The sequence below is a fragment of the Salmo trutta genome, chromosome 36 (genome assembly GCF_901001165.1).
Source record: "Salmo trutta chromosome 36, fSalTru1.1, whole genome shotgun sequence".
NCBI classification, from domain to species: Eukaryota; Metazoa; Chordata; class Actinopteri; order Salmoniformes; family Salmonidae; genus Salmo; species Salmo trutta.
In genome coordinates, this window is record NC_042992.1 from 328,025 (window position 1) to 354,222 (window position 26,198).

The 26,198-nt window shown below is 42.3% G+C and overlaps 1 protein-coding gene across 2 annotated transcripts in view; it reads right to left on the reverse strand.

Moving 5' to 3' along the window:
• Positions 1-6,510: 6,510 nt before the first annotated feature.
• The window catches only part of fam91a1 (family with sequence similarity 91 member A1), an 83,425-nt gene continuing 63,737 nt past the window's right edge, over positions 6,511-26,198 (reverse strand). For both annotated transcript variants that reach the window (XM_029736094.1, XM_029736095.1), the window contains 4 exons: positions 23,606-23,704; positions 21,808-21,931; positions 21,594-21,663; positions 6,511-10,542 (listed from right to left, as the gene is read on the reverse strand). In XM_029736094.1, the coding sequence (XP_029591954.1) occupies positions 10,354-10,542; positions 21,594-21,663; positions 21,808-21,931; positions 23,606-23,704 (482 nt within the window). In that variant the 3' untranslated portion in view covers positions 6,511-10,353. The remainder of the gene's footprint in view (positions 10,543-21,593; positions 21,664-21,807; positions 21,932-23,605; positions 23,705-26,198) is intronic.

The window sequence follows — 26,198 nt, forward strand, 5'->3', positions numbered from 1 at the left end:
TAGTCTATAGTAGCATTATACAGACCACATCACTAGTCTATAGTAGCATTATACAGACCACATCATCACTAGTCTATAGTAGCATTATACAGACCACATCATCACTAGTCTATAGTAGCATTATACAGACCACATCACTAGTCTATAGTAGCATTATACAGACCACATCATCACTAGTCTATAGTAGCATTATACAGACCACATCACTAGTCTATAGTAGCATTATACAGACCACATCATCACTAGTCTATAGTAGCATTATACAGACCACATCATCACTAGTCTATAGTAGCATTATACAGACCACATCACTAGTCTATAGTAGTATTATACAGACCACATCACTAGTCTATAGTAGCATTATACAGACCACATCACTAGTCTATAGTAGCATTATACAGACCACATCATCACTAGTCTATAGTAGCATTATACAGACAACATCATCACTAGTCTATAGTAGCATTATACAGACCACATCACTAGTCTATAGTAGCATTATACAGACCACATCACTAGTCTATAGTAGCATTATACAGACCACATCACTAGTCTATAGTAGCATTATACAGACCACATCATCACTAGTCTATAGTAGCATTATACAGACCACATCACTAGTCTATAGTAGCATTATACAGACCACATCACTAGTCTATAGTAGCATTATACAGACCACATCACTAGTCTATAGTAGCATTATACAGACCACATCACTAGTCTATAGTAGCATTATACAGACCACATCACTAGTCTATAGTAGCATTATACAGACCACATCATCACTAGTCTATAGTAGCATTATACAGACCACATCACTAGTCTATAGTAGCATTATACAGACCACATCATCACTAGTCTATAGTAGCATTATACAGACCACATCACTAGTCTATAGTAGCATTATACAGACCACATCACTAGTCTATAGTAGCATTATACAGACCACATCATCACTAGTCTATAGTAGCATTATACAGACCACATCATCACTTGTCTATAGTAGCATTATACAGACCACATCACTAGTCTATAGTAGCATTATACAGACCACATAACTGGTCTATAGTAGCATTATACAGACCACATCACTGGTCTATAGTAGTATTATACAGACCACATCACTAGTCTATAGTAGTATTATACAGACCACATCACTAGTCTATAGTAGCATTATACAGACCACATCACTAGTCTATAGTAGCATTATACAGACCACATCATCACTAGTCTATAGTAGCATTATACAGACCACATCATCACTAGTCTATAGTAGCATTATACAGACCACATCACTAGTCTATAGTAGCATTATACAGACCACATCACTAGTCTATAGTAGCATTATACAGACCACATCACTAGTCTATAGTAGCATTATACAGACAACATCATCACTAGTCTATAGTAGCATTATACAGACCACATCACTAGTCTATAGTAGCATTATACAGACCACATCACTAGTCTATAGTAGCATTATACAGACCACATCACTAGTCTATAGTAGCATTATACAGACCACATCACTAGTCTATAGTAGCATTATACAGACCACATCATCACTAGTCTATAGTAGCATTATACAGACCACATCACTAGTCTATAGTAGCATTATAAAGACCACATCACTAGTCTATAGTAGCATTATACAGACCACATCACTAGTCTATAGTAGCATTATACAGACCACATCATCACTAGTCTATAGTAGCATTATACAGACCACATCATCACTAGTCTATAGTAGCATTATACAGACCACATCACTAGTCTATAGTAGCATTATACAGACCACATCACTAGTCTATAGTAGCATTATACAGACCACATCACTAGTCTATAGTAGCATTATACAGACAACATCACTAGTCTATAGTAGCATTATACAGACCACATCACTAGTCTATAGTCGCATTATACAGACCACATCATCACTAGTCTATAGTAGCATTATACAGACCACATCATCACTAGTCTATAGTAGCATTATATAGACCACATCACTAGTCTATAGTAGCATTATACAGACCACATCATCACTAGTCTATAGTAGCATTATACAGACCACATCATCACTAGTCTATAGTAGCATTATACAGACCACATCACTAGTCTATAGTAGCATTATACAGACCACATCATCACTAGTCTATAGTAGCATTATACAGACCACATCATCACTAGTCTATAGTAGCATTATACAGACCACATCACTAGTCTATAGTAGCATTATACAGACCACATCACTAGTCTATAGTAGCATTATACAGACCACATCACTAGTCTATAGTAGCATTATACAGACCACATCACTAGTCTATAGTAGCATTATACAGACCACATCATCACTAGTCTATAGTAGCATTATACAGACCACATCACTAGTCTATAGTAGCATTATACAGACCACATCATCACTAGTCTATAGTAGCATTATACAGACCACATCATCACTAGTCTATAGTAGCATTATACAGACCACATCATCACTAGTCTATAGTAGCATTATACAGACCACATCACTAGTCTATAGTAGCATTATACAGACCACATCACTAGTCTATAGTAGCATTATACAGACCACATCACTAGTCTATAGTAGCATTATACAGACAACATCACTAGTCTATAATAGCATTATACAGACCACATCATCACTAGTCTATAGTAGCATTATACAGACCACATCACCACTAGTCTATAGTAGCATTATACAGACCACAGCATCACTAGTCTATAGTAGCATTATACAGACCACATCATCACTAGTCTATAGTAGCATTATACAGACCACATCATCACTAGTCTATAGTAGCATTATACAGACCACATCATCACTAGTCTATAGTAGCATTATACAGACACATCACTAGTCTAGCATTATACAGACCACATCACTAGTCTATAGTAGCATTATACAGACCACATCACTAGTCTATAGTAGCATTATACAGACAACATCACTAGTCTATAGTAGCATTATACAGACCACATCACCACAAGTCTATAGTAGCATTATACAGACCACATCATCACTAGTCTATAGTAGCATTATACAGACCACATCATCACTAGTCTATAGTAGCATTATACAGACCACATCATCACTAGTCTATAGTAGCATTATACAGACCACATCATCACTAGTCTATAGTAGCATTATACAGACCACATCACTAGTCTATAGTAGCATTATACAGACCACATCACTAGTCTATAGTAGCATTATACAGACCACATCATCACTAGTCTATAGTAGCATTATACAGACCACATCATCACTAGTCTATAGTAGCATTATACAGACCACATCATCACTAGTCTATAGTAGCATTATACAGACCACATCATCACTAGTCTATAGTAGCATTATACAGACCACATCATCACTAGTCTATAGTAGCATTATACAGACCACATCACTAGTCTATAGTAGCATTATACAGACCACATCATCACTAGTCTATAGTAGCATTATACAGACCACATCATCACTAGTCTATAGTAGCATTATACAGACCACATCATCACTAGTCTATAGTAGCATTATACAGACCACATCACTAGTCTATAGTAGCATTATACAGACCACATCACTAGTCTATAGTAGCATTATACAGACCACATCATCACTAGTCTATAGTAGCATTATACAGACCACATCATCACTAGTCTATAGTAGCATTATACAGACCACATCATCACTAGTCTATAGTAGCATTATACAGACCACATCATCACTAGTCTATAGTAGCATTATACAGACCACATCATCACTAGTCTATAGTAGCATTATACAGACCACATCACTAGTCTATAGTAGCATTATACAGACCACATCATCACTAGTCTATAGTAGCATTATACAGACCACATCATCACTAGTCTATAGTAGCATTATACAGACCACATCATCACTAGTCTATAGTAGCATTATACAGACCACATCACTAGTCTATAGTAGCATTATACAGACCACATCATCACTAGTCTATAGTAGCATTATACAGACCACATCATCACTAGTCTATAGTAGCATTATACAGACCACATCACTAGTCTATAGTAGCATTATACAGACCACATCATCACTAGTCTATAGTAGCATTATACAGACCACATCACTAGTCTATAGTAGCATTATACAGACCACATCACTAGTCTATAGTAGCATTATACAGACCACATCATCACTAGTCTATAGTAGCATTATACAGACCACATCATCACTAGTCTATAGTAGCATTATACAGACCACATCATCACTAGTCTATAGTAGCATTATACAGACCACATCACTAGTCTATAGTAGCATTATACAGACCACATCACTAGTCTATAGTAGCATTATACAGACCACATCATCACTAGTCTATAGTAGCATTATACAGACCACATCATCACTAGTCTATAGTAGCATTATACAGACCACATCACTAGTCTATAGTAGCATTATACAGACCACATCATCACTAGTCTATAGTAGCATTATACAGACCACATCACTAGTCTATAGTAGCATTATACAGACCACATCACTAGTCTATAGTAGCATTATACAGACCACATCACTAGTCTATAGTAGCATTATACAGACAACATCACTAGTCTATAATAGTATTATACAGACCACATCATCACTAGTCTATAGTAGCATTATACAGACCACATCATCACTAGTCTATAGTAGCATTATACAGACCACATCACTAGTCTATAGTAGCATTATACAGACCACATCACTAGTCTATAGTAGCATTATACAGACAACATCACTAGTCTATAGTAGCATTATACAGACCACATCACCACAAGTCTATAGTAGCATTATACAGACCACATCATCACTAGTCTATAGTAGCATTATACAGACCACATTATCACTAGTCTATAGTAGCATTATACAGACCACATCACTAGTCTATAGTAGCATTATACAGACCACATGCAGTATGTTTGGATTTCTAAGACATTCTAAGGTTTGCATCATTCACACCTAAAGTTGAAGACAACATGAAGGACAATCTACTGACAATAGAACCAGACAACATGAAGGATAATCTACTGACAATAGAACCAGACAACAAACTCAAAATGATACATTTTCAGGACATGGACCAAGAGTAACAAGAATGCATTGCAACAAGTTACATTTGTAAAGCACGTTGATACAGGTCCAGTATCAACTCATCCATCCATGCAGTACAGTAACCAAGGCAGTAGACAGTACAGTAACCAAGGCAGTAGACAGCACAGTAGCCAAGGCAGTAGACAGTACAGTAGCCAAGGCAGTAGACAGTACAGTAACCAAGGCAGTAGACAGTACAGTAACCAAGGCAGTAGACAGTACAGTAGCCAAGGCAGTAGACAGTACAGTAGCCAAGGCAGTAGACAGTACAGTAGCCAAGGCAGTAGACAGTACAGTAACCAAGGCAGTAGACAGTACAGTAACCAAGGCAGTACAGTAACCAAGGCAGTAGACAGTACAGTAACCAAGGCAGTAGACAGTACAGTAACCAAGGCAGTAGACAGTACAGTAACCAAGGCAGTAGAAAATTCATCATGACATTCCTGCAGCAGCACCTCTTCGTTAGGCTTCCTCCCTCTGCAGCCTGCCCTCAACCCTGTCTGTCTGCGTCCCAATTATCTACCCTTCTGACCCAAGTGTACACTTGTGCACTTCCCTTCACTCAAATGCTTGGGGAGGAATGCACAAGTGTACACTTCGCAGAGAATTGGGACAGTGACTACGTCCCAAATGAAACCCTATTCCCTACATAGTGCACTCCTTTATACCACAGCCCTATGGCACCCTATCCCCTACATAGTGCACTACTATTGACCAGAGCCCTGGAATAGGGTGCCATTTGACACTTATCCACAGAATTCCTGTCTGTCGTCCTCAGGTGACCCACTTCCTTTCCTCTACGCCCCCTGGTGACATGACACATTGTGCTTCCTGGTAATTACTGTGGCTGGGGGAGCTGCTGGCCAATCAGATGGCCTGATGGAGGCAAGCAAAGCCTAGGGAAGTACCTAATGATTCACCAGACAGCACAGGTTACAATACATGACAGAACACCCCAGACAACAGCATCTAACACAGCTGCAACTAATGTGATCCAGTCACCACCAAGCAGAATAACAATACATGACAACATACCAGAAACCAAATGACAGCGATAACCTGTAAATTACAGATATAACTTTAGTGAACTAGAACTACAAATATTTCCAGAGATCCACACACCAGAAACCAAATTACAGCGATAACCTGTGTTATTTTATTATTTTGAGCAGTATATTTCCAGAGATTATTTTTTTGAGCAGTATATTTCCAGAGATTATTTTTTTGAGCAGTATATTTCCAGAGATTATTATTTTGAGCAGTATATTTCCAGAGATTATTATTTTGAGCAGTATATTTCCAGAGATCCAGAGATCATTATTTTGAGCAGTATATTTCCAGAGATCCACACACCAGAAACACATTTGTTTGGCAGGGTAGGGTGTGGCATTTATTTTATTATTACATATTTATTTATACTTTTTACATTTCATTTTGTAATAATAAGAACACATATCTCAGGACAGTGAAGAAAATGTGGAGGAATGTCATGTTTTATACACACTTAATAAAAAAAACAACAGCGTCAATATTATCATTATTCACAGACCCATTAAACAACATACAACGAAGACTCCTAAAACGCAAGGTTGACATTATATAAAACTATTGGTAACTCTAACACTGTGGAGGAGGTTAGGAGTGAGGCATAGAGGGAGGGGGTCGATGTATTGATAAAGGTCTACCAGACAGATAGGGGTCAGTCCATCGATAGGAGACTAGTTATGGAGGGTAGGGGTCTGATAGATCGATAGGAGACTAGTTATGGAAGGTAGGGGTCAGTCCATCGATAGGAGACTAGTTATGGAGGGTAGGGGCCAGTCCATCGATAGGAGACTAGTTATGGAGGGTAGGGGTCAGTCCGTCGATAGGAGACTAGTTATGGAGGGTAGGGGTCAGTCCATCGATAGGAGACTAGTTATGGAGGATAGGGGTCAGTCCATCGATAGGAGACTAGTTATGGAGGGTAGGGGCCAGTCCATCGATAGGAGACTAGTTATGGAGGATAGGGGTCAGTCCGTCGATAGGAGACTAGTTATGGAAGGTAGGGGTCAGTCCATCGATAGGAGACTAGTTATAGAAGGTAGGGGTCAGTCCATCGATAGGAGACTAGTTATGGAAGGTAGGGGTCAGTCCATCGATAGGAGACTAGTTATGGAAGGTAGGGGTCAGTCCATCGATAGGAGACTAGTTATGGAAGGTAGGGGTCAGTCCATCGATAGGAGACTAGTTATAGAAGGTAGGGGTCAGTCCATCGATAAGAGACTAGTTATAGAAGGTAGGGGTCAGTCCATCGATAGGAGACTAGTTATGGAAGGTAGGGGTCAGTCCATCGATAGGAGACTAGTTATGGAGGGTAGGGGTCAGTCCATCGATAGGAGACTAGTTATAGAAGGTAGGGGCCAATAATAGCAGGAGGTATTGGGAAGGTTGATGAGGTGATGGTGTTATACACAGAAAATGGTCTCTACACACTCATCAGTAGGTCCTGTCGTTTATCTTTTATCTACATCGTCATCAACAACAATAAGCAACCACTACGGGGTCAAAATGAGGGGGACTGAACACATCCATCCACATAAAGAGTGTACTACTGAGTGTACTACTGAGTGTACTACTGAGTGTACTAATGAGTGTACTACTGAGTGTACTACTGAGTGTACTACTGAGTGTACTAATGAGTGTACTACTGAGTGTACTACTGAGTGTACTACTGCTGCTGCCGTCCGAGGAGCATTATGAATAGACAGCATCATAGATAGAACACATTAGATTCTATTATGGTTCTTCTCTGTGAGGGACTTGGTCCAGGCTTTGGTTGCTGTCTGGATAACCCAAGCAGACCTGGGTTCAAACAGTATTAGATTTCTTTGAATATTTGAGCTGTGCTTTATTGAGCTTGCCTGGCACAGTGGAACCAATTACAACAGTCTCAAAAAACTCAGAACCATCTGGGTTACTCCAGCCAGGCATAAAGAAAACGGATACTAGTTTAACCCAGGTAGGTCTGAACCAGCATTGACGCCGTCACTAAGTAACACTAGCCGTCGCTGTAAACAGAGATCTTAACAAACTGGCCAAGGGAGTGGAATGCCCTGTCCGTACAGGACTGGACTGGGGCCAGAGATAACGATATAGAAGTCTACAGGGCATGATAGAGGATGATGTCATAATAATAAGGTAGAAAAATACAAATAAAAGACACAAAAAAAAAAGATAAGTAAAAACCCAAAAGAAAAATTTAACCACAAACAAAAAATGTGGTCTTTGGTGTTCCCTCAGTCAAACAGCGAGAGAAATGTTTTGCATAAAGCAGTGGGGGGGCTGGTAGCTCTCCTCTGATCCGAGGTCGATCTAAAACCAACCCCCCCAACCAACCGACCGGCGTCCAGTTCCTGAACAAAACACCAACTACTACTGGCTGATAGAGTGAACTGCACCTTGGGGAATCATGACACAAGCAACAACAATACTTTTATTGTTGAAACTAATCTAGAATGAAAATGGAACAGGTTTTTCAGTCAACGTGCTGTATGATTGATCCATAGGCTATAGAAGAGAAGAGCACTACACCAGTCTCACTGTGACATTTAAAGACACCTCAATAAGAAGTAGGTATTTTCAGATTTTCCTTGCATGGGGTGAGTGGGCTATTAAACTTAGGCCAATAGGAGGAGGAGGGAGGGGTTGATTCGTCTAGTGTGGAGAGTCTACAGCAGGGATGGCCAACTTTCATGGTGCTGAAGTGGCTCGACGGTCAGCGTACCCATCATGCAGGATCGAAGTGGCTCGAGGGTCAGCGTACCCATCATGCAGGGCTGAAGAGGCTCGAGGGTCAGCGTACCCATCATGCAGGGCTGAAGAGGCTCGAGGGTCAGCGTACCCATCATGCAGGGCTGAAGAGGCTCGAGGGTCAGCGTACCCATCATGCAGGGCCGAAGAGGCTCGATGGTCAGCGTACCCATCATGCAGGGCTGAAGAGGCTTGAGGGTCAGCGTACCCATCATGCAGGGATAAAGAGGCTCGAGGGTCAGCGTACCCATCATGCAGGGCCGAAGAGGCTCGAGGGTCAGCGTACCCATCATGCAGGGCTGAAGAGGCTCGAGGGCCAGCGTACCCATCATGCAGGACTGAAGAGGCTCCAGGGTCAGCGTACCCATCATGCATGGCTGAAGAGGCTCGAGGGCCAGCGTACCCAAAACAAGATTCTCTAACAAATTTCCTGCAATTCTACACATTTTTAGGGTGGGGAGAAATGTTTGCAGTCTTTAATATATCTGAATGAGACTAACTAAATCAATGGGTTGACCATTCCTGCTCTACAGACACTTACTAGTCAAACCATTCCAGGCTTAGTCCATCACAAATACCTACTTAGTCCATCACAAATACCTACTTAGTCCATCACAAATACCTACTTAGTCCATCACAAATACCTACTTAGTCCATCAAAAATACCTACTTAGTCCATCAAAAATACCTACTTAGTCCATCAAAAAATACAGTCATTTGTGAATCTTTTTCTATTATTCAGCAAAAGTATTAACCATTGAACATAGACTTTAAAGGGAAGGGAACTTCTATTCAACTCTATGGACTCAATATTACAGCGTTGTCAATACTTTTGATAGTTTCCCATTTTTTCTGGATGCCCTAATGCAGTTGGTTCCCAACCAGGGGTACTAGGACCCCTGTAGCTATTTGGCCTACCCACAGGGGGTACTGGAGAAGACTCATGAGACCATATGCCTACTGGTAAAATCCACATGATGGGGAACTTCAAATTCACTTGGTGGTAACAGTAACCAAAACAGGTTGGGAACCACTGGCCTAAAAGGTCTAGACATCACCAGCTATCACCACTGTAAATGATCAGTACAGACAGTCTCCTCATGGCCCCGCTAAAGTAACACCATCACCTCTTGGGGACGGCCTAGGGAGTGTGGGGCTACTGCGGGCTGGTGTTTTGCAGGACAGAGACAGGAAGTTATAGTTACGTGGTTGAATGAGTGTTTGAGATAAAGTGACATGTTCTATAAGGACTGGTCTTTCTGCAGGGCTGAGATGTGGAGGGTTCTATAAGATCTGGTCTTTCTGCAGGGCTGAGATGTGGAGGGGTCTATAATGTGGAGAGGTCTATAAGGTCTGGTCTTTCTGCAGGGCTGAGATGTGGAGGGGTCTTTAAGATCTGGTATTTCTGCAGGGCTGAGATGTGGAGGGGTCTATAAGGACTGGTCTTTCTGCAGGGCTGAGATGTGGAGAGGTGGAGGTGCTCGTCCACTCCACTCCCTCAGCTGTCCATCCTTGAAGATGAGGTTGAGAGCAGGCAGCGGAACACCAGACTCGGCCGGGGGCTGGCTAAGAGGACCGGATACTCCACTGTCAGGGTCGGGCTGACCCTGGCTGCCATCCTATAGGACACACAGGTCAGGGGTCAAAGGTCAGTTGTGTATAACACAGTACATTAGGCAACAAAAGGAAGAAAACAGAATATAACTGGGCAGGAATTGTCCAATAACAAATACCTGGAATTGTCCAATACGAAACGCTAATGTACATTTTACATTGCAAAACATTTAAAAACGTTTTCTGTTGTGTGCCCTTATGAACACGACCCAGGTACTTTCATGTAGTATGTTACTAGAACTAATGAGCCAGCTCTTTCATGTAGTATTTCACTAGAACTAATGAGCCAGATCTTTCATGTAGTATTTCACTAGAACTAATGAGCCAGATCTTTCATGTAGTATTTCACTAGAACTAATGAGCCAGATCTTTCATGTAGTATTTCACTAGTATGTTGTTTTTGCCATCATTGTCCATGCAAGCTGGGCTAACAACAAATGTAGAACTACTTATGCTAGCATTGGATGTGCTCGTGGAAGCAGAACAACTTGTGTCGTCGACAGGTGCAGGTGTAGTACTGCTGGTAGTAGCAGGTGTAGTACTGCTGGTGGTAGCAGGTGTAGTACTGCTGGTGGTAGCAGGTGTAGTACTGCTGGTGGTAGCAGGTGTAGTACTGCTGGTGGTAGCAGGTGTAGTACTGCTGGTGGTAGCAGGTGTAGTACTGCTGGTAGTAGCAGGTGTAGTACTGCTGGTGGTAGCAGGTGTAGTACTGCTGGTGGTAGCAGGTGTAGTACTGCTGGTGGTAGCAGGTGTAGTACTGCTGGTGGTAGCAGGTGTAGTACTGCTGGTGGTAGCAGGTGTAGTACTGCTGGTGGTAGCAGGTGTAGTACTGCTGGTAGTAGCAGGTGTAGTACTGCTGGTGGTAGCAGGTGTAGTATTGCTGGTGGTAGCAGGTGTAGTATTGCTGGTGGTAGCAGGTGTAGTACTGCTGGTGGTAGCAGGTGTAGTACTGCTGGTAGTAACAGGTGTAGTACTGCTGGTAGTAACAGGTGTAGTACTGCTGGTGGTAGCAGGTGTAGTACTGCTGGTGGTAGCAGGTGTAGTACTGCTGGTGGTAGCAGGTGTAGTACTGGTGTAGTAGCAGGTGTAGTACTGCTGGTGGTAGCAGGTGTAGTACTGCTGGTAGTAGCAGGTGTAGTACTGCTGGTAGTAGCAGGTGTAGTACTGCTGGTGGTAGCAGGTGTAGTACTGCTGGTGGTAGCAGGTGTAGTACTGCTGGTGGTAGCAGGTGTAGTACTGCTGGTGGTAGCAGGTGTAGTACTGGTGTAGTAGCAGGTGTAGTACTGCTGGTGGTAGCAGGTGTAGTACTGCTGGTAGTAGCAGGTGTAGTACTGCTGGTAGTAGCAGGTGTAGTACTGCTGGTGGTAGCAGGTGTAGTACTGCTGGTAGTAGCAGGTGTAGTACTGCTGGTGGTAGCAGGTGTAGTACTGCTGGTGGTAGCAGGTGTAGTACTGGTGTAGTAGCAGGTGTAGTACTGCTGGTGGTAGCAGGTGTAGTACTGCTGGTGGTAGCAGTACTACCAGGAATACCTGATGGGAAAACCTGATGTGTACGGATATTTGTAAATGGATATTTTTATATGATATATGGATATTTGTATATTGATATATTGATATTGGTATATAGATATATGGATATATGTATATGATATATATATTTTGATATATGGATATTTGTATATTGATATGGATATATGTATATTTGCATATGGATATAGTTCCCTGTGGCTCAGTTGGTAGAGCATGGTGTTTGCAACGTCAGCATGGTGTGTGCAACGCCAGGGTTGTGGGTTCGATTCCCACGGGGGGCCAGTACAAAAAAAATAAAAAAAAATGCATGAAATGAAATGTATGCATTCACTACTGTAAGTTGCTCTGGATAAGAGCGTCTGCTAAATGACTAAAATGTAAATGTAAATGTGATATATGGATATTGATATTTGTATATGAATAAATGGAAATTAGTATATTGATATTTATATATGTATATTGTTATATGTACATGTGTATATGGATAAATGGATATATGTATATTGATATATGTACATATGGATATGGATATTTGTATATGGATATATGTATATTGATATACACTGCTCAAAAAAATAAAGGGAACACTTAAACAACACAATGTAACTCCAAGTCAATCACACTTCTGTGAAATCAAACTGTCCACTTAGGAAGCAACACTGATTGACAATAAATTTCACATGCTGTTGTGCAAATGGAATAGACAACAGGTGGAAATTATAGGCAATTAGCAAGACACCCCCAATAAAGGAGTGGTTCTGCAGGTGGTGACCACAGACCACTTCTCAGTTCCTATGCTTCCTGGCTGATGTTTTGGTCACTTTTGAATGCTGGCGGTGCTTTCACTCTAGTAGTAGAATGAGACGGAGTCTACAACCCACACAAGTGGCTCAGGTAGTGCAGCTCATCCAGGATGGCACATCAATGCGAGCTGTGGCAAGAAGGTTTGCTGTGTCTGTCAGCGTAGTGTCCAGAGCATGGAGGCGCTACCAGGAGACAGGCCAGTACATCAGGAGACGTGGAGGAGGCCGTAGGAGGTCAACAACCCAGCAGCAGGACCGCTACCTCCGCCTTTGTGCAAGGAGGAGCAGGAGAAGCACTGCCAGAGCCCTGCAAAATGACCTCCAGCAGGCCACAAATGTGCATGTGTCTGCTCAAACGGTCAGAAACAGACTCCATGAGGGTGGTATGAGGGCCCGACGTCCACAGGTGGGGGTTGTGCTTACAGCCCAACACCGTGTAGGACGTTTGGCATTTGCCAGAGAACACACAAGAGAACACACAAGATTGGCAAATTCGCCACTGGCACCCTGTGCTCTTCACAGATGAAAGCAGGTTCACACTGAGCACATGTGACAGACGTGACAGTCTGGAGACGCCGTTCCCCAGACCTGAATCCAATTGAGCACATCTGGGACATCATGTCTCGCTCCATCCACCAACGCCACGTTGCACCACAGACTGTCCAGGAGTTGGCGGATGCTTTAGTCCAGGTCTGGGAGGAGATCCCTCAGGAGACCATCCGCCACCTCATCAGGAGCATGCCCAGGCGTTGTAGGGAGGTCATACAGGCACGTGGAGGCCACACACACTACTGAGCCTCATTTTGACTTGTTTTAAGGACATTACATCAAAGTTGGATCAGCCTGTAGTGTGGTTTTCCACTTTAATTTTGAGTGTGACTCCAAATCCAGACCTCCATGGGTTGATAAATTGGATTTCCATTGATTATTTTTGTGTGATTTTGTTGTCAGCACATTCAACTATGTAAAGAAAAAGTATTTAATAAGATTATTTCATTCATTCAGATCTAGGATGTGTTGTTTTAGTGTTCCCTTTATTATTTTGAGCAGTGTATGTATATGGATATAGGGGTATTTGTATATTGATATATGTATATTGACATTGATATGTATATATGTATATTTTAAATTGATATATGGATATTTGTATATGGATATTGATATACTGTAACGCCCTGGCCATAGAGAGGGGTTTTTGTTCTTTATTTTGGTTAGGCCAGGGTGTTACATTGGGTGGGCGTTCTATGTTCCTTTTTCTATGTTTTTGTATTTCTTTGTTTTGGGCCGTGAGTGTGGCTCCCAATCAGGCACAGCTGAAGCTCGTTGCTGCTGATTGGGAGTCACACATAAGGAGCATGTTTTTTCCTTTGGGTTGGTGGGTAATTGTTTCTGTCAGTATTTTGTTCCAGACAGGACTGTTTGCTGTCGGTTTAATCTTTTCTTGTTTTGTATAGTGTTCATGTTGTTGATATTAAACTCTAATAATGAACACTAACTCCGCTGCACCTTGGTCCACTTCTTCAGACGACAGCCGTTACAGAATTACCCACCACCAAGGGACCAAGCAGCGGAAGAGGGAGGTCCGGTCAATGGAGGAGACGCCGGCCAGCAGACGGGGTCGCTGGCGTCGGTCGAGGAAGCCCGGAAGACACCCCCAAGAAAATTTTGGGGGGGGGCTAATGGGGTGGTCCGGAAAGGCAGAGGAGGAGCCCAGACCACTGCTCTCGTGGGGGATAACGGCAGAGGAAGAGAGGAAGATGATGAGGCAGTTGATTGAGGACCTGCAGATGGATGATCTGGAGGAGCCTTGGTATGCGGAGTTGCGCGCTGTGTCGCCAGTGCGTCCGCACAGCCCGGTGCGTCCGGTGGACATGCCCAGCACATGCCGTGCTAGGAAGGGCATCCAGCCAGGACGAGTGGCAAAACCGGCTCCACGCTTCAGTTCACCAGTGCGTGTTCACAGTCCTGTCTGGCCCGTCCCTGCTCCCCGCACCAAGTCCACAGTGCATGTTCCCAGTCCTGTCCGGTCCGTCCCTGCTCCCCGCACCAGGCCCAAGGTGCGTGTCCACAGTCCTGTCCGGCCCGTCCCTGCTCCCCGCACCAAGCCCAAGGTGCGTGTCCCCAGCCCTGCCAGTCAACAGTCGTCAGAGCTGCCCGCCAGTCAACAGTCGTCAGAGCTGCCCGCCAGTCAACAGTCGTCAGAGCTGCCCGCCAGTCAACAGTCGTCAGAGCTGCCCGCCAGTCAACAGTCGTCAGAGCTGCCCGCCAGTCAACAGTCGTCAGAGCTGCCCGCCAGTCAACAGTCGTCAGAGCTGCCCGCCAGTCAACAGTCGTCAGAGCTGCCCGCCAGTCAACAGTCGTCAGAGCTGCCCGCCAGTCAACAGTCGCCAGAGAGGTCAGACTGCGCTGAACTGCCGGAGTGGCCAGACTGCGCTGAACTGCCGGAGTGGCCAGACTGCGCTGAACTGCCGGAGTGGCCAGACTGCGCTGAACTGCCGGAGTGGCCAGACTGCGCTGAACTGCCGGAGTGGCCAGACTGCGCTGAACTGCCGGAGTGGCCAGACTGCGCTGAACTGCCGGAGTGGCCAGACTGCGCTGAACTGCCGGAGTGGCCAGACTGCGCTGAACTGCCGGAGTGGCCAGACTGCCCTGACCTGCCGGAGTGGCCAGACTGCCCTGACCTGCCGGAGTGGCCAGACTGCCCTGACCTGCCGGAGTGGCCAGACTGCCCTGACCTGCCGGAGTGGCCAGACTGCCCTGACCTGCCGGAGTGGCCAGACTGCCCTGACCTGCCCGAGTGGCCAGACTGCCCTGACCTGCCCGAGTGGCCAGACTGCCCTGACCTGCCCGAGTGGCCAGACTGCCCTGACCTGCCCGAGTGGCCAGACTGCCCTGACCTGCCCGAGTGGCCAGACTGCCCTGACCTGCCCGAGTGGCCAGACTGCCCTGAACTGCCCGAGTGGCCAGACTGCCCTGAACTGCCCGAGTGGCCAGACTGCCCTGAACTGCCGGAGTGGCCAGGGACGCCCGCCAGCCCGGTGAGTCCGGTGCCTACGCCTAGGGACAGGCCTCTGTCATGTTTCCCCAGCCTGGTGAATCCTGGGTCAGTGCCGTCAGAGCAGCCAGGGTCGCCCGCCAGCCAGGCGCAACCATCGCCGCCCGCCAGCCGGGCGCAAACATCGCCGCCCGCCAGCCGGGCGCAACCATCGCCGCCCGCCAGCCGGGCGCAACCATCGCCGCCCGCCAGCCGGGCGCAACCATCGCCGCCCGCCAGCCGGGCGCAACCATCGCCGGCCGCCAGCCGGGCGCAGTCAGTGTCGCCCACCAGACCTTCGGCGCGGCCAGGTGCGCCACCGAAGAGGGCGACGTCAAGGGTGGAGCAGAGGCCACGTCCCGCACCTGAGCCGCCGCCGTAAGAGGGCCCACCCGGACCCTCCCCTTCAGAGTCAGGTTTTGCGGCCGGAGTCCGCACCTTTGGGGGGGGGTACTGTAACGCCCTGGCCATAGAGAGGGGTTTTTGTTCTTTATTTTGGTTAGGCCAGGGTGTTACATTGGGTGGGCGTTCTATGTTCCTTTTTCTATGTTTTTGTATTTCTTTGTTTTGGGCCGTGAGTGTGGCTCCCAATCAGGCACAGCTGAAGCTCGTTGCTGCTGATTGGGAGTCACACATAAGGAGCATGTTTTTTTCCTTTGGGTTGGTGGGTAATTGTTTCTGTCAGTATTTTGTTCCAGACAGGACTGTTTGCTGTCGGTTTAATCTTTTCTTGTTTTGTATAGTGTTCATGTTGTTGATATTAAACTCTAATAATGAACACTAACTCCGCTGCACCTTGGTCCACTTCTTCAGACGACAGCCGTTACATATATGGATATTTGTACATTGATATATGTATATTTATATATGTATATGGATATTTGTATATGGATATATGTATACTGATATATGGATATGGATACTGATATATGGATATTTGTAAATTGATACATGAATATTGATACATGGATATTTGTATATTGATACATGGATATTTGTATATTGATATTTGTATATGGATATATGTATATTGATATGGATATTTGTATATTGATACATGGATATTTGTATATTGATACATGGATATGTATATTGATATATGGATATTTGTATATTGATATTTGTATATGGATATTTGTATATTGATACATGGATATTTGTATATTGATACATGGAAATTTGTATGTTGATATATGGATATTTGTATATTTGTATATTGATATATGGAAATTTGTATATTTGTATATTGATATATGTATATGGATATTGAGATATGGATATTGAGATATGGATATATGTATATTGATATATGGATATAGATATATGAATATTGAGATATGGATATTTGTATATGGATATTTGTATATTGATATATGGATATTTGTATATTGATATATGGATATATGTATATTGATATATTGATATGGATATTGAGATATGGATATATGGATATGGATATTGATATATGGATATATGTATATTGATATATTGATATAGATATTGAGATATGGATATATGGATATGGATATTGATATATGGATATAGATATATGGATATATGGATATACATTTTTACATTTTTTACATTTTAGCCATTTAGCAGACGCTAAATGACCACTTACAGTAGTGAATGCATACATTTCATACAATTTCATACATTTTTTTTTTTTTTCTGTGCTGGCCCCCCGTGGGAATCGAACCCACAACCCTGGCATTGCAAACACCATGCTCTACCAACTGAGCTACAGATATAGATATATGGATATTGATATATGGATATAGATATATGGATATGGATATATGGATATAGATATATGGATATTGAGATATGGATATTGAGATATGGATATAGATATATGGATATTGAGATATGGATATAGATATATGGATATGGATATTGAGATATGGATATAGATATATGGATATTGAGATATGGATATAGATATATGGATATTGAGATATGGATATTGAGATATAGATATATGGATATTGAGATATGGATATTGAGATATGGATATATGGATATGGATATATGGATATAGATATATGGATATTGAGATATGGATATATGGATATTGAGATATGGATATGAATATATGGATATTGAGATATGGATATAGATATATGGATATTGAGATATGGATATGGATATATGGATGTTGAGATATGGATATAGATATATGGATATTGAGATATGGATATAGATATATGGATATTGAGATATGGACATATGGATATTGAGATATGGATATATGGATATAGATATATGGATATTGAGATATGGATATAGATATATGGATATGGATATATGGATATTTGTATATTGATATATGGATATATGGATATATGTATATTGATATATTGATATGGATATTGAGATATGGATATATGGATATGGATATTGATATATGGATATATGTATATTGATATATTGATATAGATGTTGAGATATGGATATATGGATATGGATATTGATATATGGATATAGATATATGGATATATGGATATACATTTTTACATTTTTTACATTTTAGCCATTTAGCAGACGCTAAATGACCACTTACAGTAGTGAATGCATACATTTCATACAATTTCATACATTTTTTTTTTTTTCTGTGCTGGCCCCCCGTGGGAATCGAACCCACAACCCTGGCATTGCAAACACCATGCTCTACCAACTGAGCTACAGATATAGATATATGGATATTGATATATGGATATAGATATATGGATATGGATATATGGATATAGATATATGGATATTGAGATATGGATATTGAGATATGGATATAGATATATGGATATTGAGATATGGATATAGATATATGGATATGGATATTGAGATATGGATATAGATATATGGATATTGAGATATGGATATAGATATATGGATATTGAGATATGGATATTGAGATATAGATATATGGATATTGAGATATGGATATTGAGATATGGATATATGGATATGGATATATGGATATAGATATATGGATATTGAGATATGGATATATGGATATTGAGATATGGATATGAATATATGGATATTGAGATATGGATATAGATATATGGATATTGAGATATGGATATGGATATATGGATGTTGAGATATGGATATAGATATATGGATATTGAGATATGGATATAGATATATGGATATTGAGATATGGACATATGGATATTGAGATATGGATATATGGATATAGATATATGGATATTGAGATATGGATATAGATATATGGATATGGATATATGGATATTTGTATATTGATATATGGATATATGGATATATGTATATTGATATATTGATATGGATATTGAGATATGGATATATGGATATGGATATTGATATATGGATATATGTATATTGATATATTGATATAGATATTGAGATATGGATATATGGATATGGATATTGATATATGGATATAGATATATGGATATATGGATATACATTTTTACATTTTTTGCTTTAGTCCAGGTCTGGGAGGAGATCCCTCAGGAGACCATCCGCCACCTCATCAGGAGCATGCCCAGGCGTTGTAGGGAGGTCATACAGGCACGTCCCTGCTCCACGCGCATGGATATGGATATATGGATATATGGATATTGAGATATGGATATAGAGATATGGATATAGATATATGGATATTGTGATATGGATATAGATATATGGATATTGAGATATGGATATAGATATGGATATTGAGATATGGATATAGAGATATGGATATGGATATATGGATATTGAGATATGGATATAGATATATGGATATTGAGATATGGATATGGATATATGGATATTGAGATATGGATAAATGGATATTGAGATATGGATAAATGGATATAGATATATGGATATTGAGATATGGATATAGATATATGGATATTGAGATATGGATATAGATATATGGATATTGAGATATGGATATAGATATATGGATATATGGATATTGAGATATGGACATATGGATATTGAGATATGGATATATGGATATAGATATATGGATATTGAGATATGGATATAGATATATGGATATGGATATATGGATATTGAGATATGGATATAGATATATGGATATTGAGATATGGATATAGATATATGGATATTGAGATATGGATATAGATATATGGATATATGGATATTGAGATATGGACATATGGATATTGAGATATGGATATATGGATATAGATATATGGATATTGAGATATGGATATAGATATATGGATATGGATATATGGATATTGAGATATGGATATAGATATATGGATATTGTGATATGGATATAGATATATGGATATTGAGATATGGATATAGATATGGATATTGAGATATGGATATAGAGATATGGATATAGAGATATGGATATATGGATATTGAGATATGGATATAGATATATGGATATTGAGATATGGATATATGGATATTGAGATATGGATATATGGATATTGAGATATGGATATAGATATATGGATATATGGATATATGTATATTGATATATGGATATTGAGATATGGATATATGGATATAGATATTGAGATATGGATATTGAGATATGGATATGGATATTGAGATATGGATATGGATATATGGATATAGATATATGGATATTGAGATATGGATATTGAGATATGGATATGGATATTGAGATATGGATATATGGATATTGAGATATGGATATAGATATAGAGATATGGATATAGATATATGGATATAGATATTGAGATATGGATATAGATATATGGATATATGGATATTTGCGCATCACTTGTTTTGATGATGACAGTTATAAGGATGATGTAATTATCATTCATGTTGCTGTTGTCTGGTTTATTGTTGCAGTCTTAATGTCCTCAGTATGACCTCATTTCTTTCTCTATTTTATTTGACTCTATGTTCTGCTGAGTTATGTGTCTGATTCCTAAAGAGGACGCTTCTCTCATGGTCATGGGGATCTGGCTGGGCGCTTGAGGGGTGGCAGCATGGAAACAGGTTGATGAGACTGGTCCACTTTCAGTGTTCAGACTGGTCCAGTCTCATAATGCCACTTCCAGTGTTCTGTTCTGATTGGCATTATGAGACTGGTCCACTTTCAGTGTTCTGTTCTGATTGGCATTATGAGACTGGACCACTTTCAGTGTTCTGTTCTGATTGGCATTATGAGACTGGTCCACTTTCAGTGTTCAGATTGGTCCAGTCTCATAATGCCACTTTCAGTGTTCTGATTCGTCCAGTCTCATAATGCCACTTCCAGTGTTCTGTTCTGATTGGCATTATGAGACTGGACCACTTTCAGTGTTCTGTTCTGATTGGCATTATGAGACTGGTCCACTTTCAGTGTTCAGATTGGTCCAGTCTCATAATGCCACTTTCAGTGTTCTGATTGGTCCAGTCTCATAATGCCACTTTCAGTGTTCTGTTCTGATTGGCATTATGAGACTGGTCCACTTTCAGTGTTCAGATTGGTCCAGTCTCATAATGCCACTTTCAGTGTTCTGATTGGTCCAGTCTCATAATGCCACTTCCAGTGTTCTGTTCTGATTGGCATTATGAGACTGGTCCATTTTCAGTGTTCTGTTCTGATTGGCATTATGAGACTGGTCCACTTTCAGTGTTCTGTTCTGATTGGCTGGTTTGATTTGAGCGCTCTTTAAGTGGCAGCGAGGTGTAATACAATAGAAAGCAGCTCTTACCTGGAATGACTGAACAAAACTCAGAACATTTAATGATAGTTTCCGGCTGGAATGAAGTAAGTCTTGAAGGCTGAAACAACAAAGAATGACACCTTCATCCTTCTTTTAAGTTGACATTTTTTAAGATAAAAAAAAAAAAACACAAAAAACTAGTCTTTTTCCATTTCCCAACCAGGACATAAAAAACAGTCTCTTTATGTTGTTCTTCCAGTACCTGTCTTTGCTACAGAGGCCGTGCGAGGCGATCTTTCTGCATATTTTGCGGTTCAGCTCGGAGCTGAAGAGGGGCATCCCAAAGCACAGCTCTAGAGGGACCCACTCATCTTCTGTCAACGGCACTGCAGGGTGGGTACATAACATCAAACAGGGACACTGCAAGGGGGTACTTAACATAGCATCATCAAACGGGGACAAGAAGAGAGATAAGTCACGGAACGGAACGTGAGAGTATAAGAATAGAATATAACCAAGGATGGAAATTCCCTTTTGACCTCTCAGTGACACAGACAAGGTCTCACAACATACACATTAACAATATATACTGTACACTGAGTGGACAAAACATCAGGAACACCTACTCCCTCCATGACATAGACTGACCAGGTGAATCCAGGTGAAAGCTAAGATCCCTGATTGATGTCACCTGTTAAATCCACTTCAATCAGTGTAGATGAAGGGGAGGAGACAGGTTAAAGAAGGATTTTTAAGCCTTGAGACAATTGAGACATGGATTGTGTATGTGTGCCATTCAGACGGTGAATTGGCAAGACAAAATATTAAAGTGTCTTTGAACGGGGTATGGTAGTAGGTGCCAGGCGCACCGGTTTGTGTCAAGAACTGCAACGATGCTGAGGTTTTTCACGTTCAACAGTTTCCTGTGTGTGTATCAAGAATGGTCCACCACCCAAAGGACATCCAGCCAACTTGACACAACTGTGGGAAGCATTGGAGTCAACATGGGCCAGCGTTCCTGCTTCCGATACCCCAGCGTCCCTGCTTCCGATACCCCAGCATCCCTGCTTCCGATACCCCAGCGTCCCTGCTTCCGATACCCCAGCGTCCCTGCTTCCGATACCCCAGCGTCCCTGCTTCCGATACCCCAGCGTCCCTGCTTCCGATACCCCAGCGTCCCTGCTTCCGATACCCCAGCGTCCCTGCTTCCGATACCCCAGCGTCCCTGCTTCCGATACCCCAGCGTCCCTGCTTCCGATACCCCAGCGTCCCTGCTTCCGATACCCCAGCGTCCCTGCTTCCGATACCCCAGCGTCCCGTCCCTGCTTCCGATACCCCAGCGTCCCTGCTTCCGATACCCCAACGTCCCTGCTTCCGATACCCCAACGTCCCTGCTTCCGATACCCCAGCGTTCCTGCTTCCGATACCCCAGCGTTCCTGCTTCCGATACACCAGCGTCCCTGCTTCCGATACCCCAGCGTCCCTGTGCAACTCTTTCGAAACCTTATTGAGTCCATTCCCAGATGAATTGAGGCTGTTCTGATGGAAAAAGAGGGTGCAACTCATTATTAGGTGTTCCTAATGTTGTGTACACTCAGTGTATACCTGTTAGAAACTGAGGAACAGATAAGGGGAAAGGGGGGGGTGAAACTCATTATTAGGAAGGTGTTCCTAATTTTGTGTACACTCAGTGTATACCTGTTAGAAACTGAGGAACAGATAAGGGGAAAGGGGGGGGGTGAAACTCATTATTAGGAAGGTGTTCCTAATGTTGTGTATATCAAGTCAATGTTGGCTAAAACTCCAGTTCCCAGGTTGTTAAGAGAAGTATTGCATGTCCGATTTAAAAGCCTCTTCCAAAGAGATGAATAGTCACTATTGTATTCTAAGTGGTATACTAGTAGTATGAACATTGGAACATTTTGAGTAGCCACAGTTTGAGTAGCCCCACTGTACTGTCCCCTTCTGCTGCTTGCTTTCCTTCTCCAAAAGTAGTGCACTACATAGGGAATAGGGTGCCATTTCAGATTGCCCGCAAGTTTGAGTAGACTGTACTATACCTTCTGCTGTTTGCTTTCCTCCATTGTTGTCCTCTGTGACCAGCTCAAAGGACTCCGTGCTGCTGTTGGCCTCCAATCCACCACCCAGATGACTGTCTCCTGTACAGACAATATAACAAGTTACCCACCACCCAGTTGCCTAGTTAAATAAGGATAAAAAAACCCAGTTGGCACTCTGGACAGCCCTGCGGTTGAGGGCGGTGCAGTTGCCGTACCAGGCGGTGATACAGCCCGAAGGGATGCTCTCAATGGTTCATCGGTAAAAGTTTGTGAGGGTCTTTGGGGCCAAGAGGAATTTCTTCAGCCTCCTGAGGTTGAAGAGGTGCTGTTGCGCCATCTTCACCACACTGTCTCTGCGTGGGTGGACCATTTCAGATCGTCAGTGACGTCGAGGAACTTTAAGCTTTTTACCTTCTCCATGAAGTCTAGGACCCAGTTGCATAGGGCGGGGTTCAGACCCAAATGATGAGCTTGGAGGGTACTATGGTGTTGAAGGCTGAGCTGTTGGCAATGAACAGCATTCTTACATAGGTATTCCTCTTGTCCAGATGGGACAGGGCAGTGTAATGGCGATTGCATCATCTATGGACCTATTGAGGCATTATGCAAATTGAATTGGGTCTAGGGTGTCAGGTAACATGGAGGTGAAATGATCCTCAACTAGTCTCTCAAAGCACTTCATGATGAAAGAAGTGAGTGCTACGGGACGATAATCACTTTGTTCAGTTACCTTTGCTTTCTTAGGTACAGGAACAATGGTGGCCATCTTGAAGCATATGGGGACAACAGACTGGGATAGGGAGAGATTGAATAGGTCCGTAAACATACCAGCCAGCTGGTCTGCTCACGCTCTGAGGACGCAGCTAGGGATGCTGTCTGGGCCGGTAGCCTTTACGAGGGTTAACACGCTTAAATGTTTTACTCAAGTCGACCACGGAGAACAGGAGCCCACAGTCCTTGGGAGCGGGCCGCAACGATGGCACCGTTGATGGCACTGTGTTATCCTTAAAGAAAAGAAAGTGTTTAGCTTGTCCGGGAACAAGACATCCTTGTCTGCGACGTGGCTGGTTTTCCCTGTAATCCGTGATTGTCTGTAGACCCTGCCACATTTAGTTGAAGTCGGAAGTTTACATACACTTAGGTTGGAGTCATTAAAACTCGTTTTTCAAACACTCCACAAATTTCTTGTTAGCAAACTATAGTTTTGGCAAGTCAGTTAGGACATCTACTTTGTGCATGACACGAGTCACTTTTCCAACAATTGTTTACAGACAGATTATTTCACTTATAATTCACTGTATCACAATTCCAGTGGGTCAGAAGTTTACATACACTAAGTTGACTGTGCCGTGAAACAGCTTGGAAAATTACAGAAAATGATGTCATGGCTTTAGAAGCTTCTGATTGGCTAATTGACATCATTTCAGTCAATTGGAGGTGTACCTGTGGATGTATTTCAAGGCCTACCTTCAAACTCAGTGCCTCTTTGCTTGACATCATGGGAAAATGAAAAGAAATCAGCCAAGACCTCAGAAAAAAATTGTAGACCTCCGCAAGTCTGGTTCATCCTTGGGAGGAATTTCCAAACGCCTGAAGGTACCACGTTTATCTGTACAAACAATAGTACGCAAGTATAAACACCATGGGACCACGCAGCCGTCATACCGCTCAGGAAGGAGACGCTTCTAGAGATTAACGTACTTTGGTGCGAAAAGTGCAAATCAATCCCAGAACAACAGCAAAGAACCTTGTGAAGATGCTGGAGGAAACAGGTACAAAAGTATCTATATCCACAGTAAAACGAGACCTATATCGACATAATCTGAAAGGCCACTCAGCAAGGAAGAAGCCACTGCTCCAAAACCGCCATAAAAGTCAGACTACGGTTTGCAACTGCACATGGGGACAAATATCGTACTTTTTGGAGAAATGTCCTCTGGTCTGATGAAACAAAAATAGAACTGTTTGGCCATAATGACCATCGTTATGTTAGGAGGAAAAAGGGGGAGGCTTGCAAGCCAAAGAACACCATCCCAACCGTGAAGCACGGGGGTGGCAGCATCATGTTGTGGGGGTGCTTTGCTGCAGGAGGGACTGGTGCACTTCACAAAATAGATGGCATCATGAGGTAGGAAAATGACGTGGATATATTGAAGCAACATCTCAAGACATCAGTCAGGAAGTAAAAGCTATGTCGCAAATGGGTCTTCCAAATGGACAATGACCCCAAGCACACTTCCAAAGTTGTGACAAAATGGCTTAAGGACAACAAAGTCAAGGTATTGGAGTGGACATCACAAACCCTGACCTCAATCCTATAGAACATTTGTGGGCAGAACTGAAAAAGCGTGTGCGAGCAAGGAGGCCTACAAACCTGACTCAGTTACACCAGCTCTGTCAGGAGTAATGGGCCAAAATTCACCCAACTTATTGTGGGAAGCTTGTGGAAGGCTACCCGAAATGTTTGACCCAAGTTAAACAATTTCAAGGCAGTGCTACCAAATAGTAATTGAGTGTATGTAAACTTCTGACCCACTGGGAATGTGATGAAAGAAATAAAAGCTGAAATAAATCACTCTCTACTATTATTCTG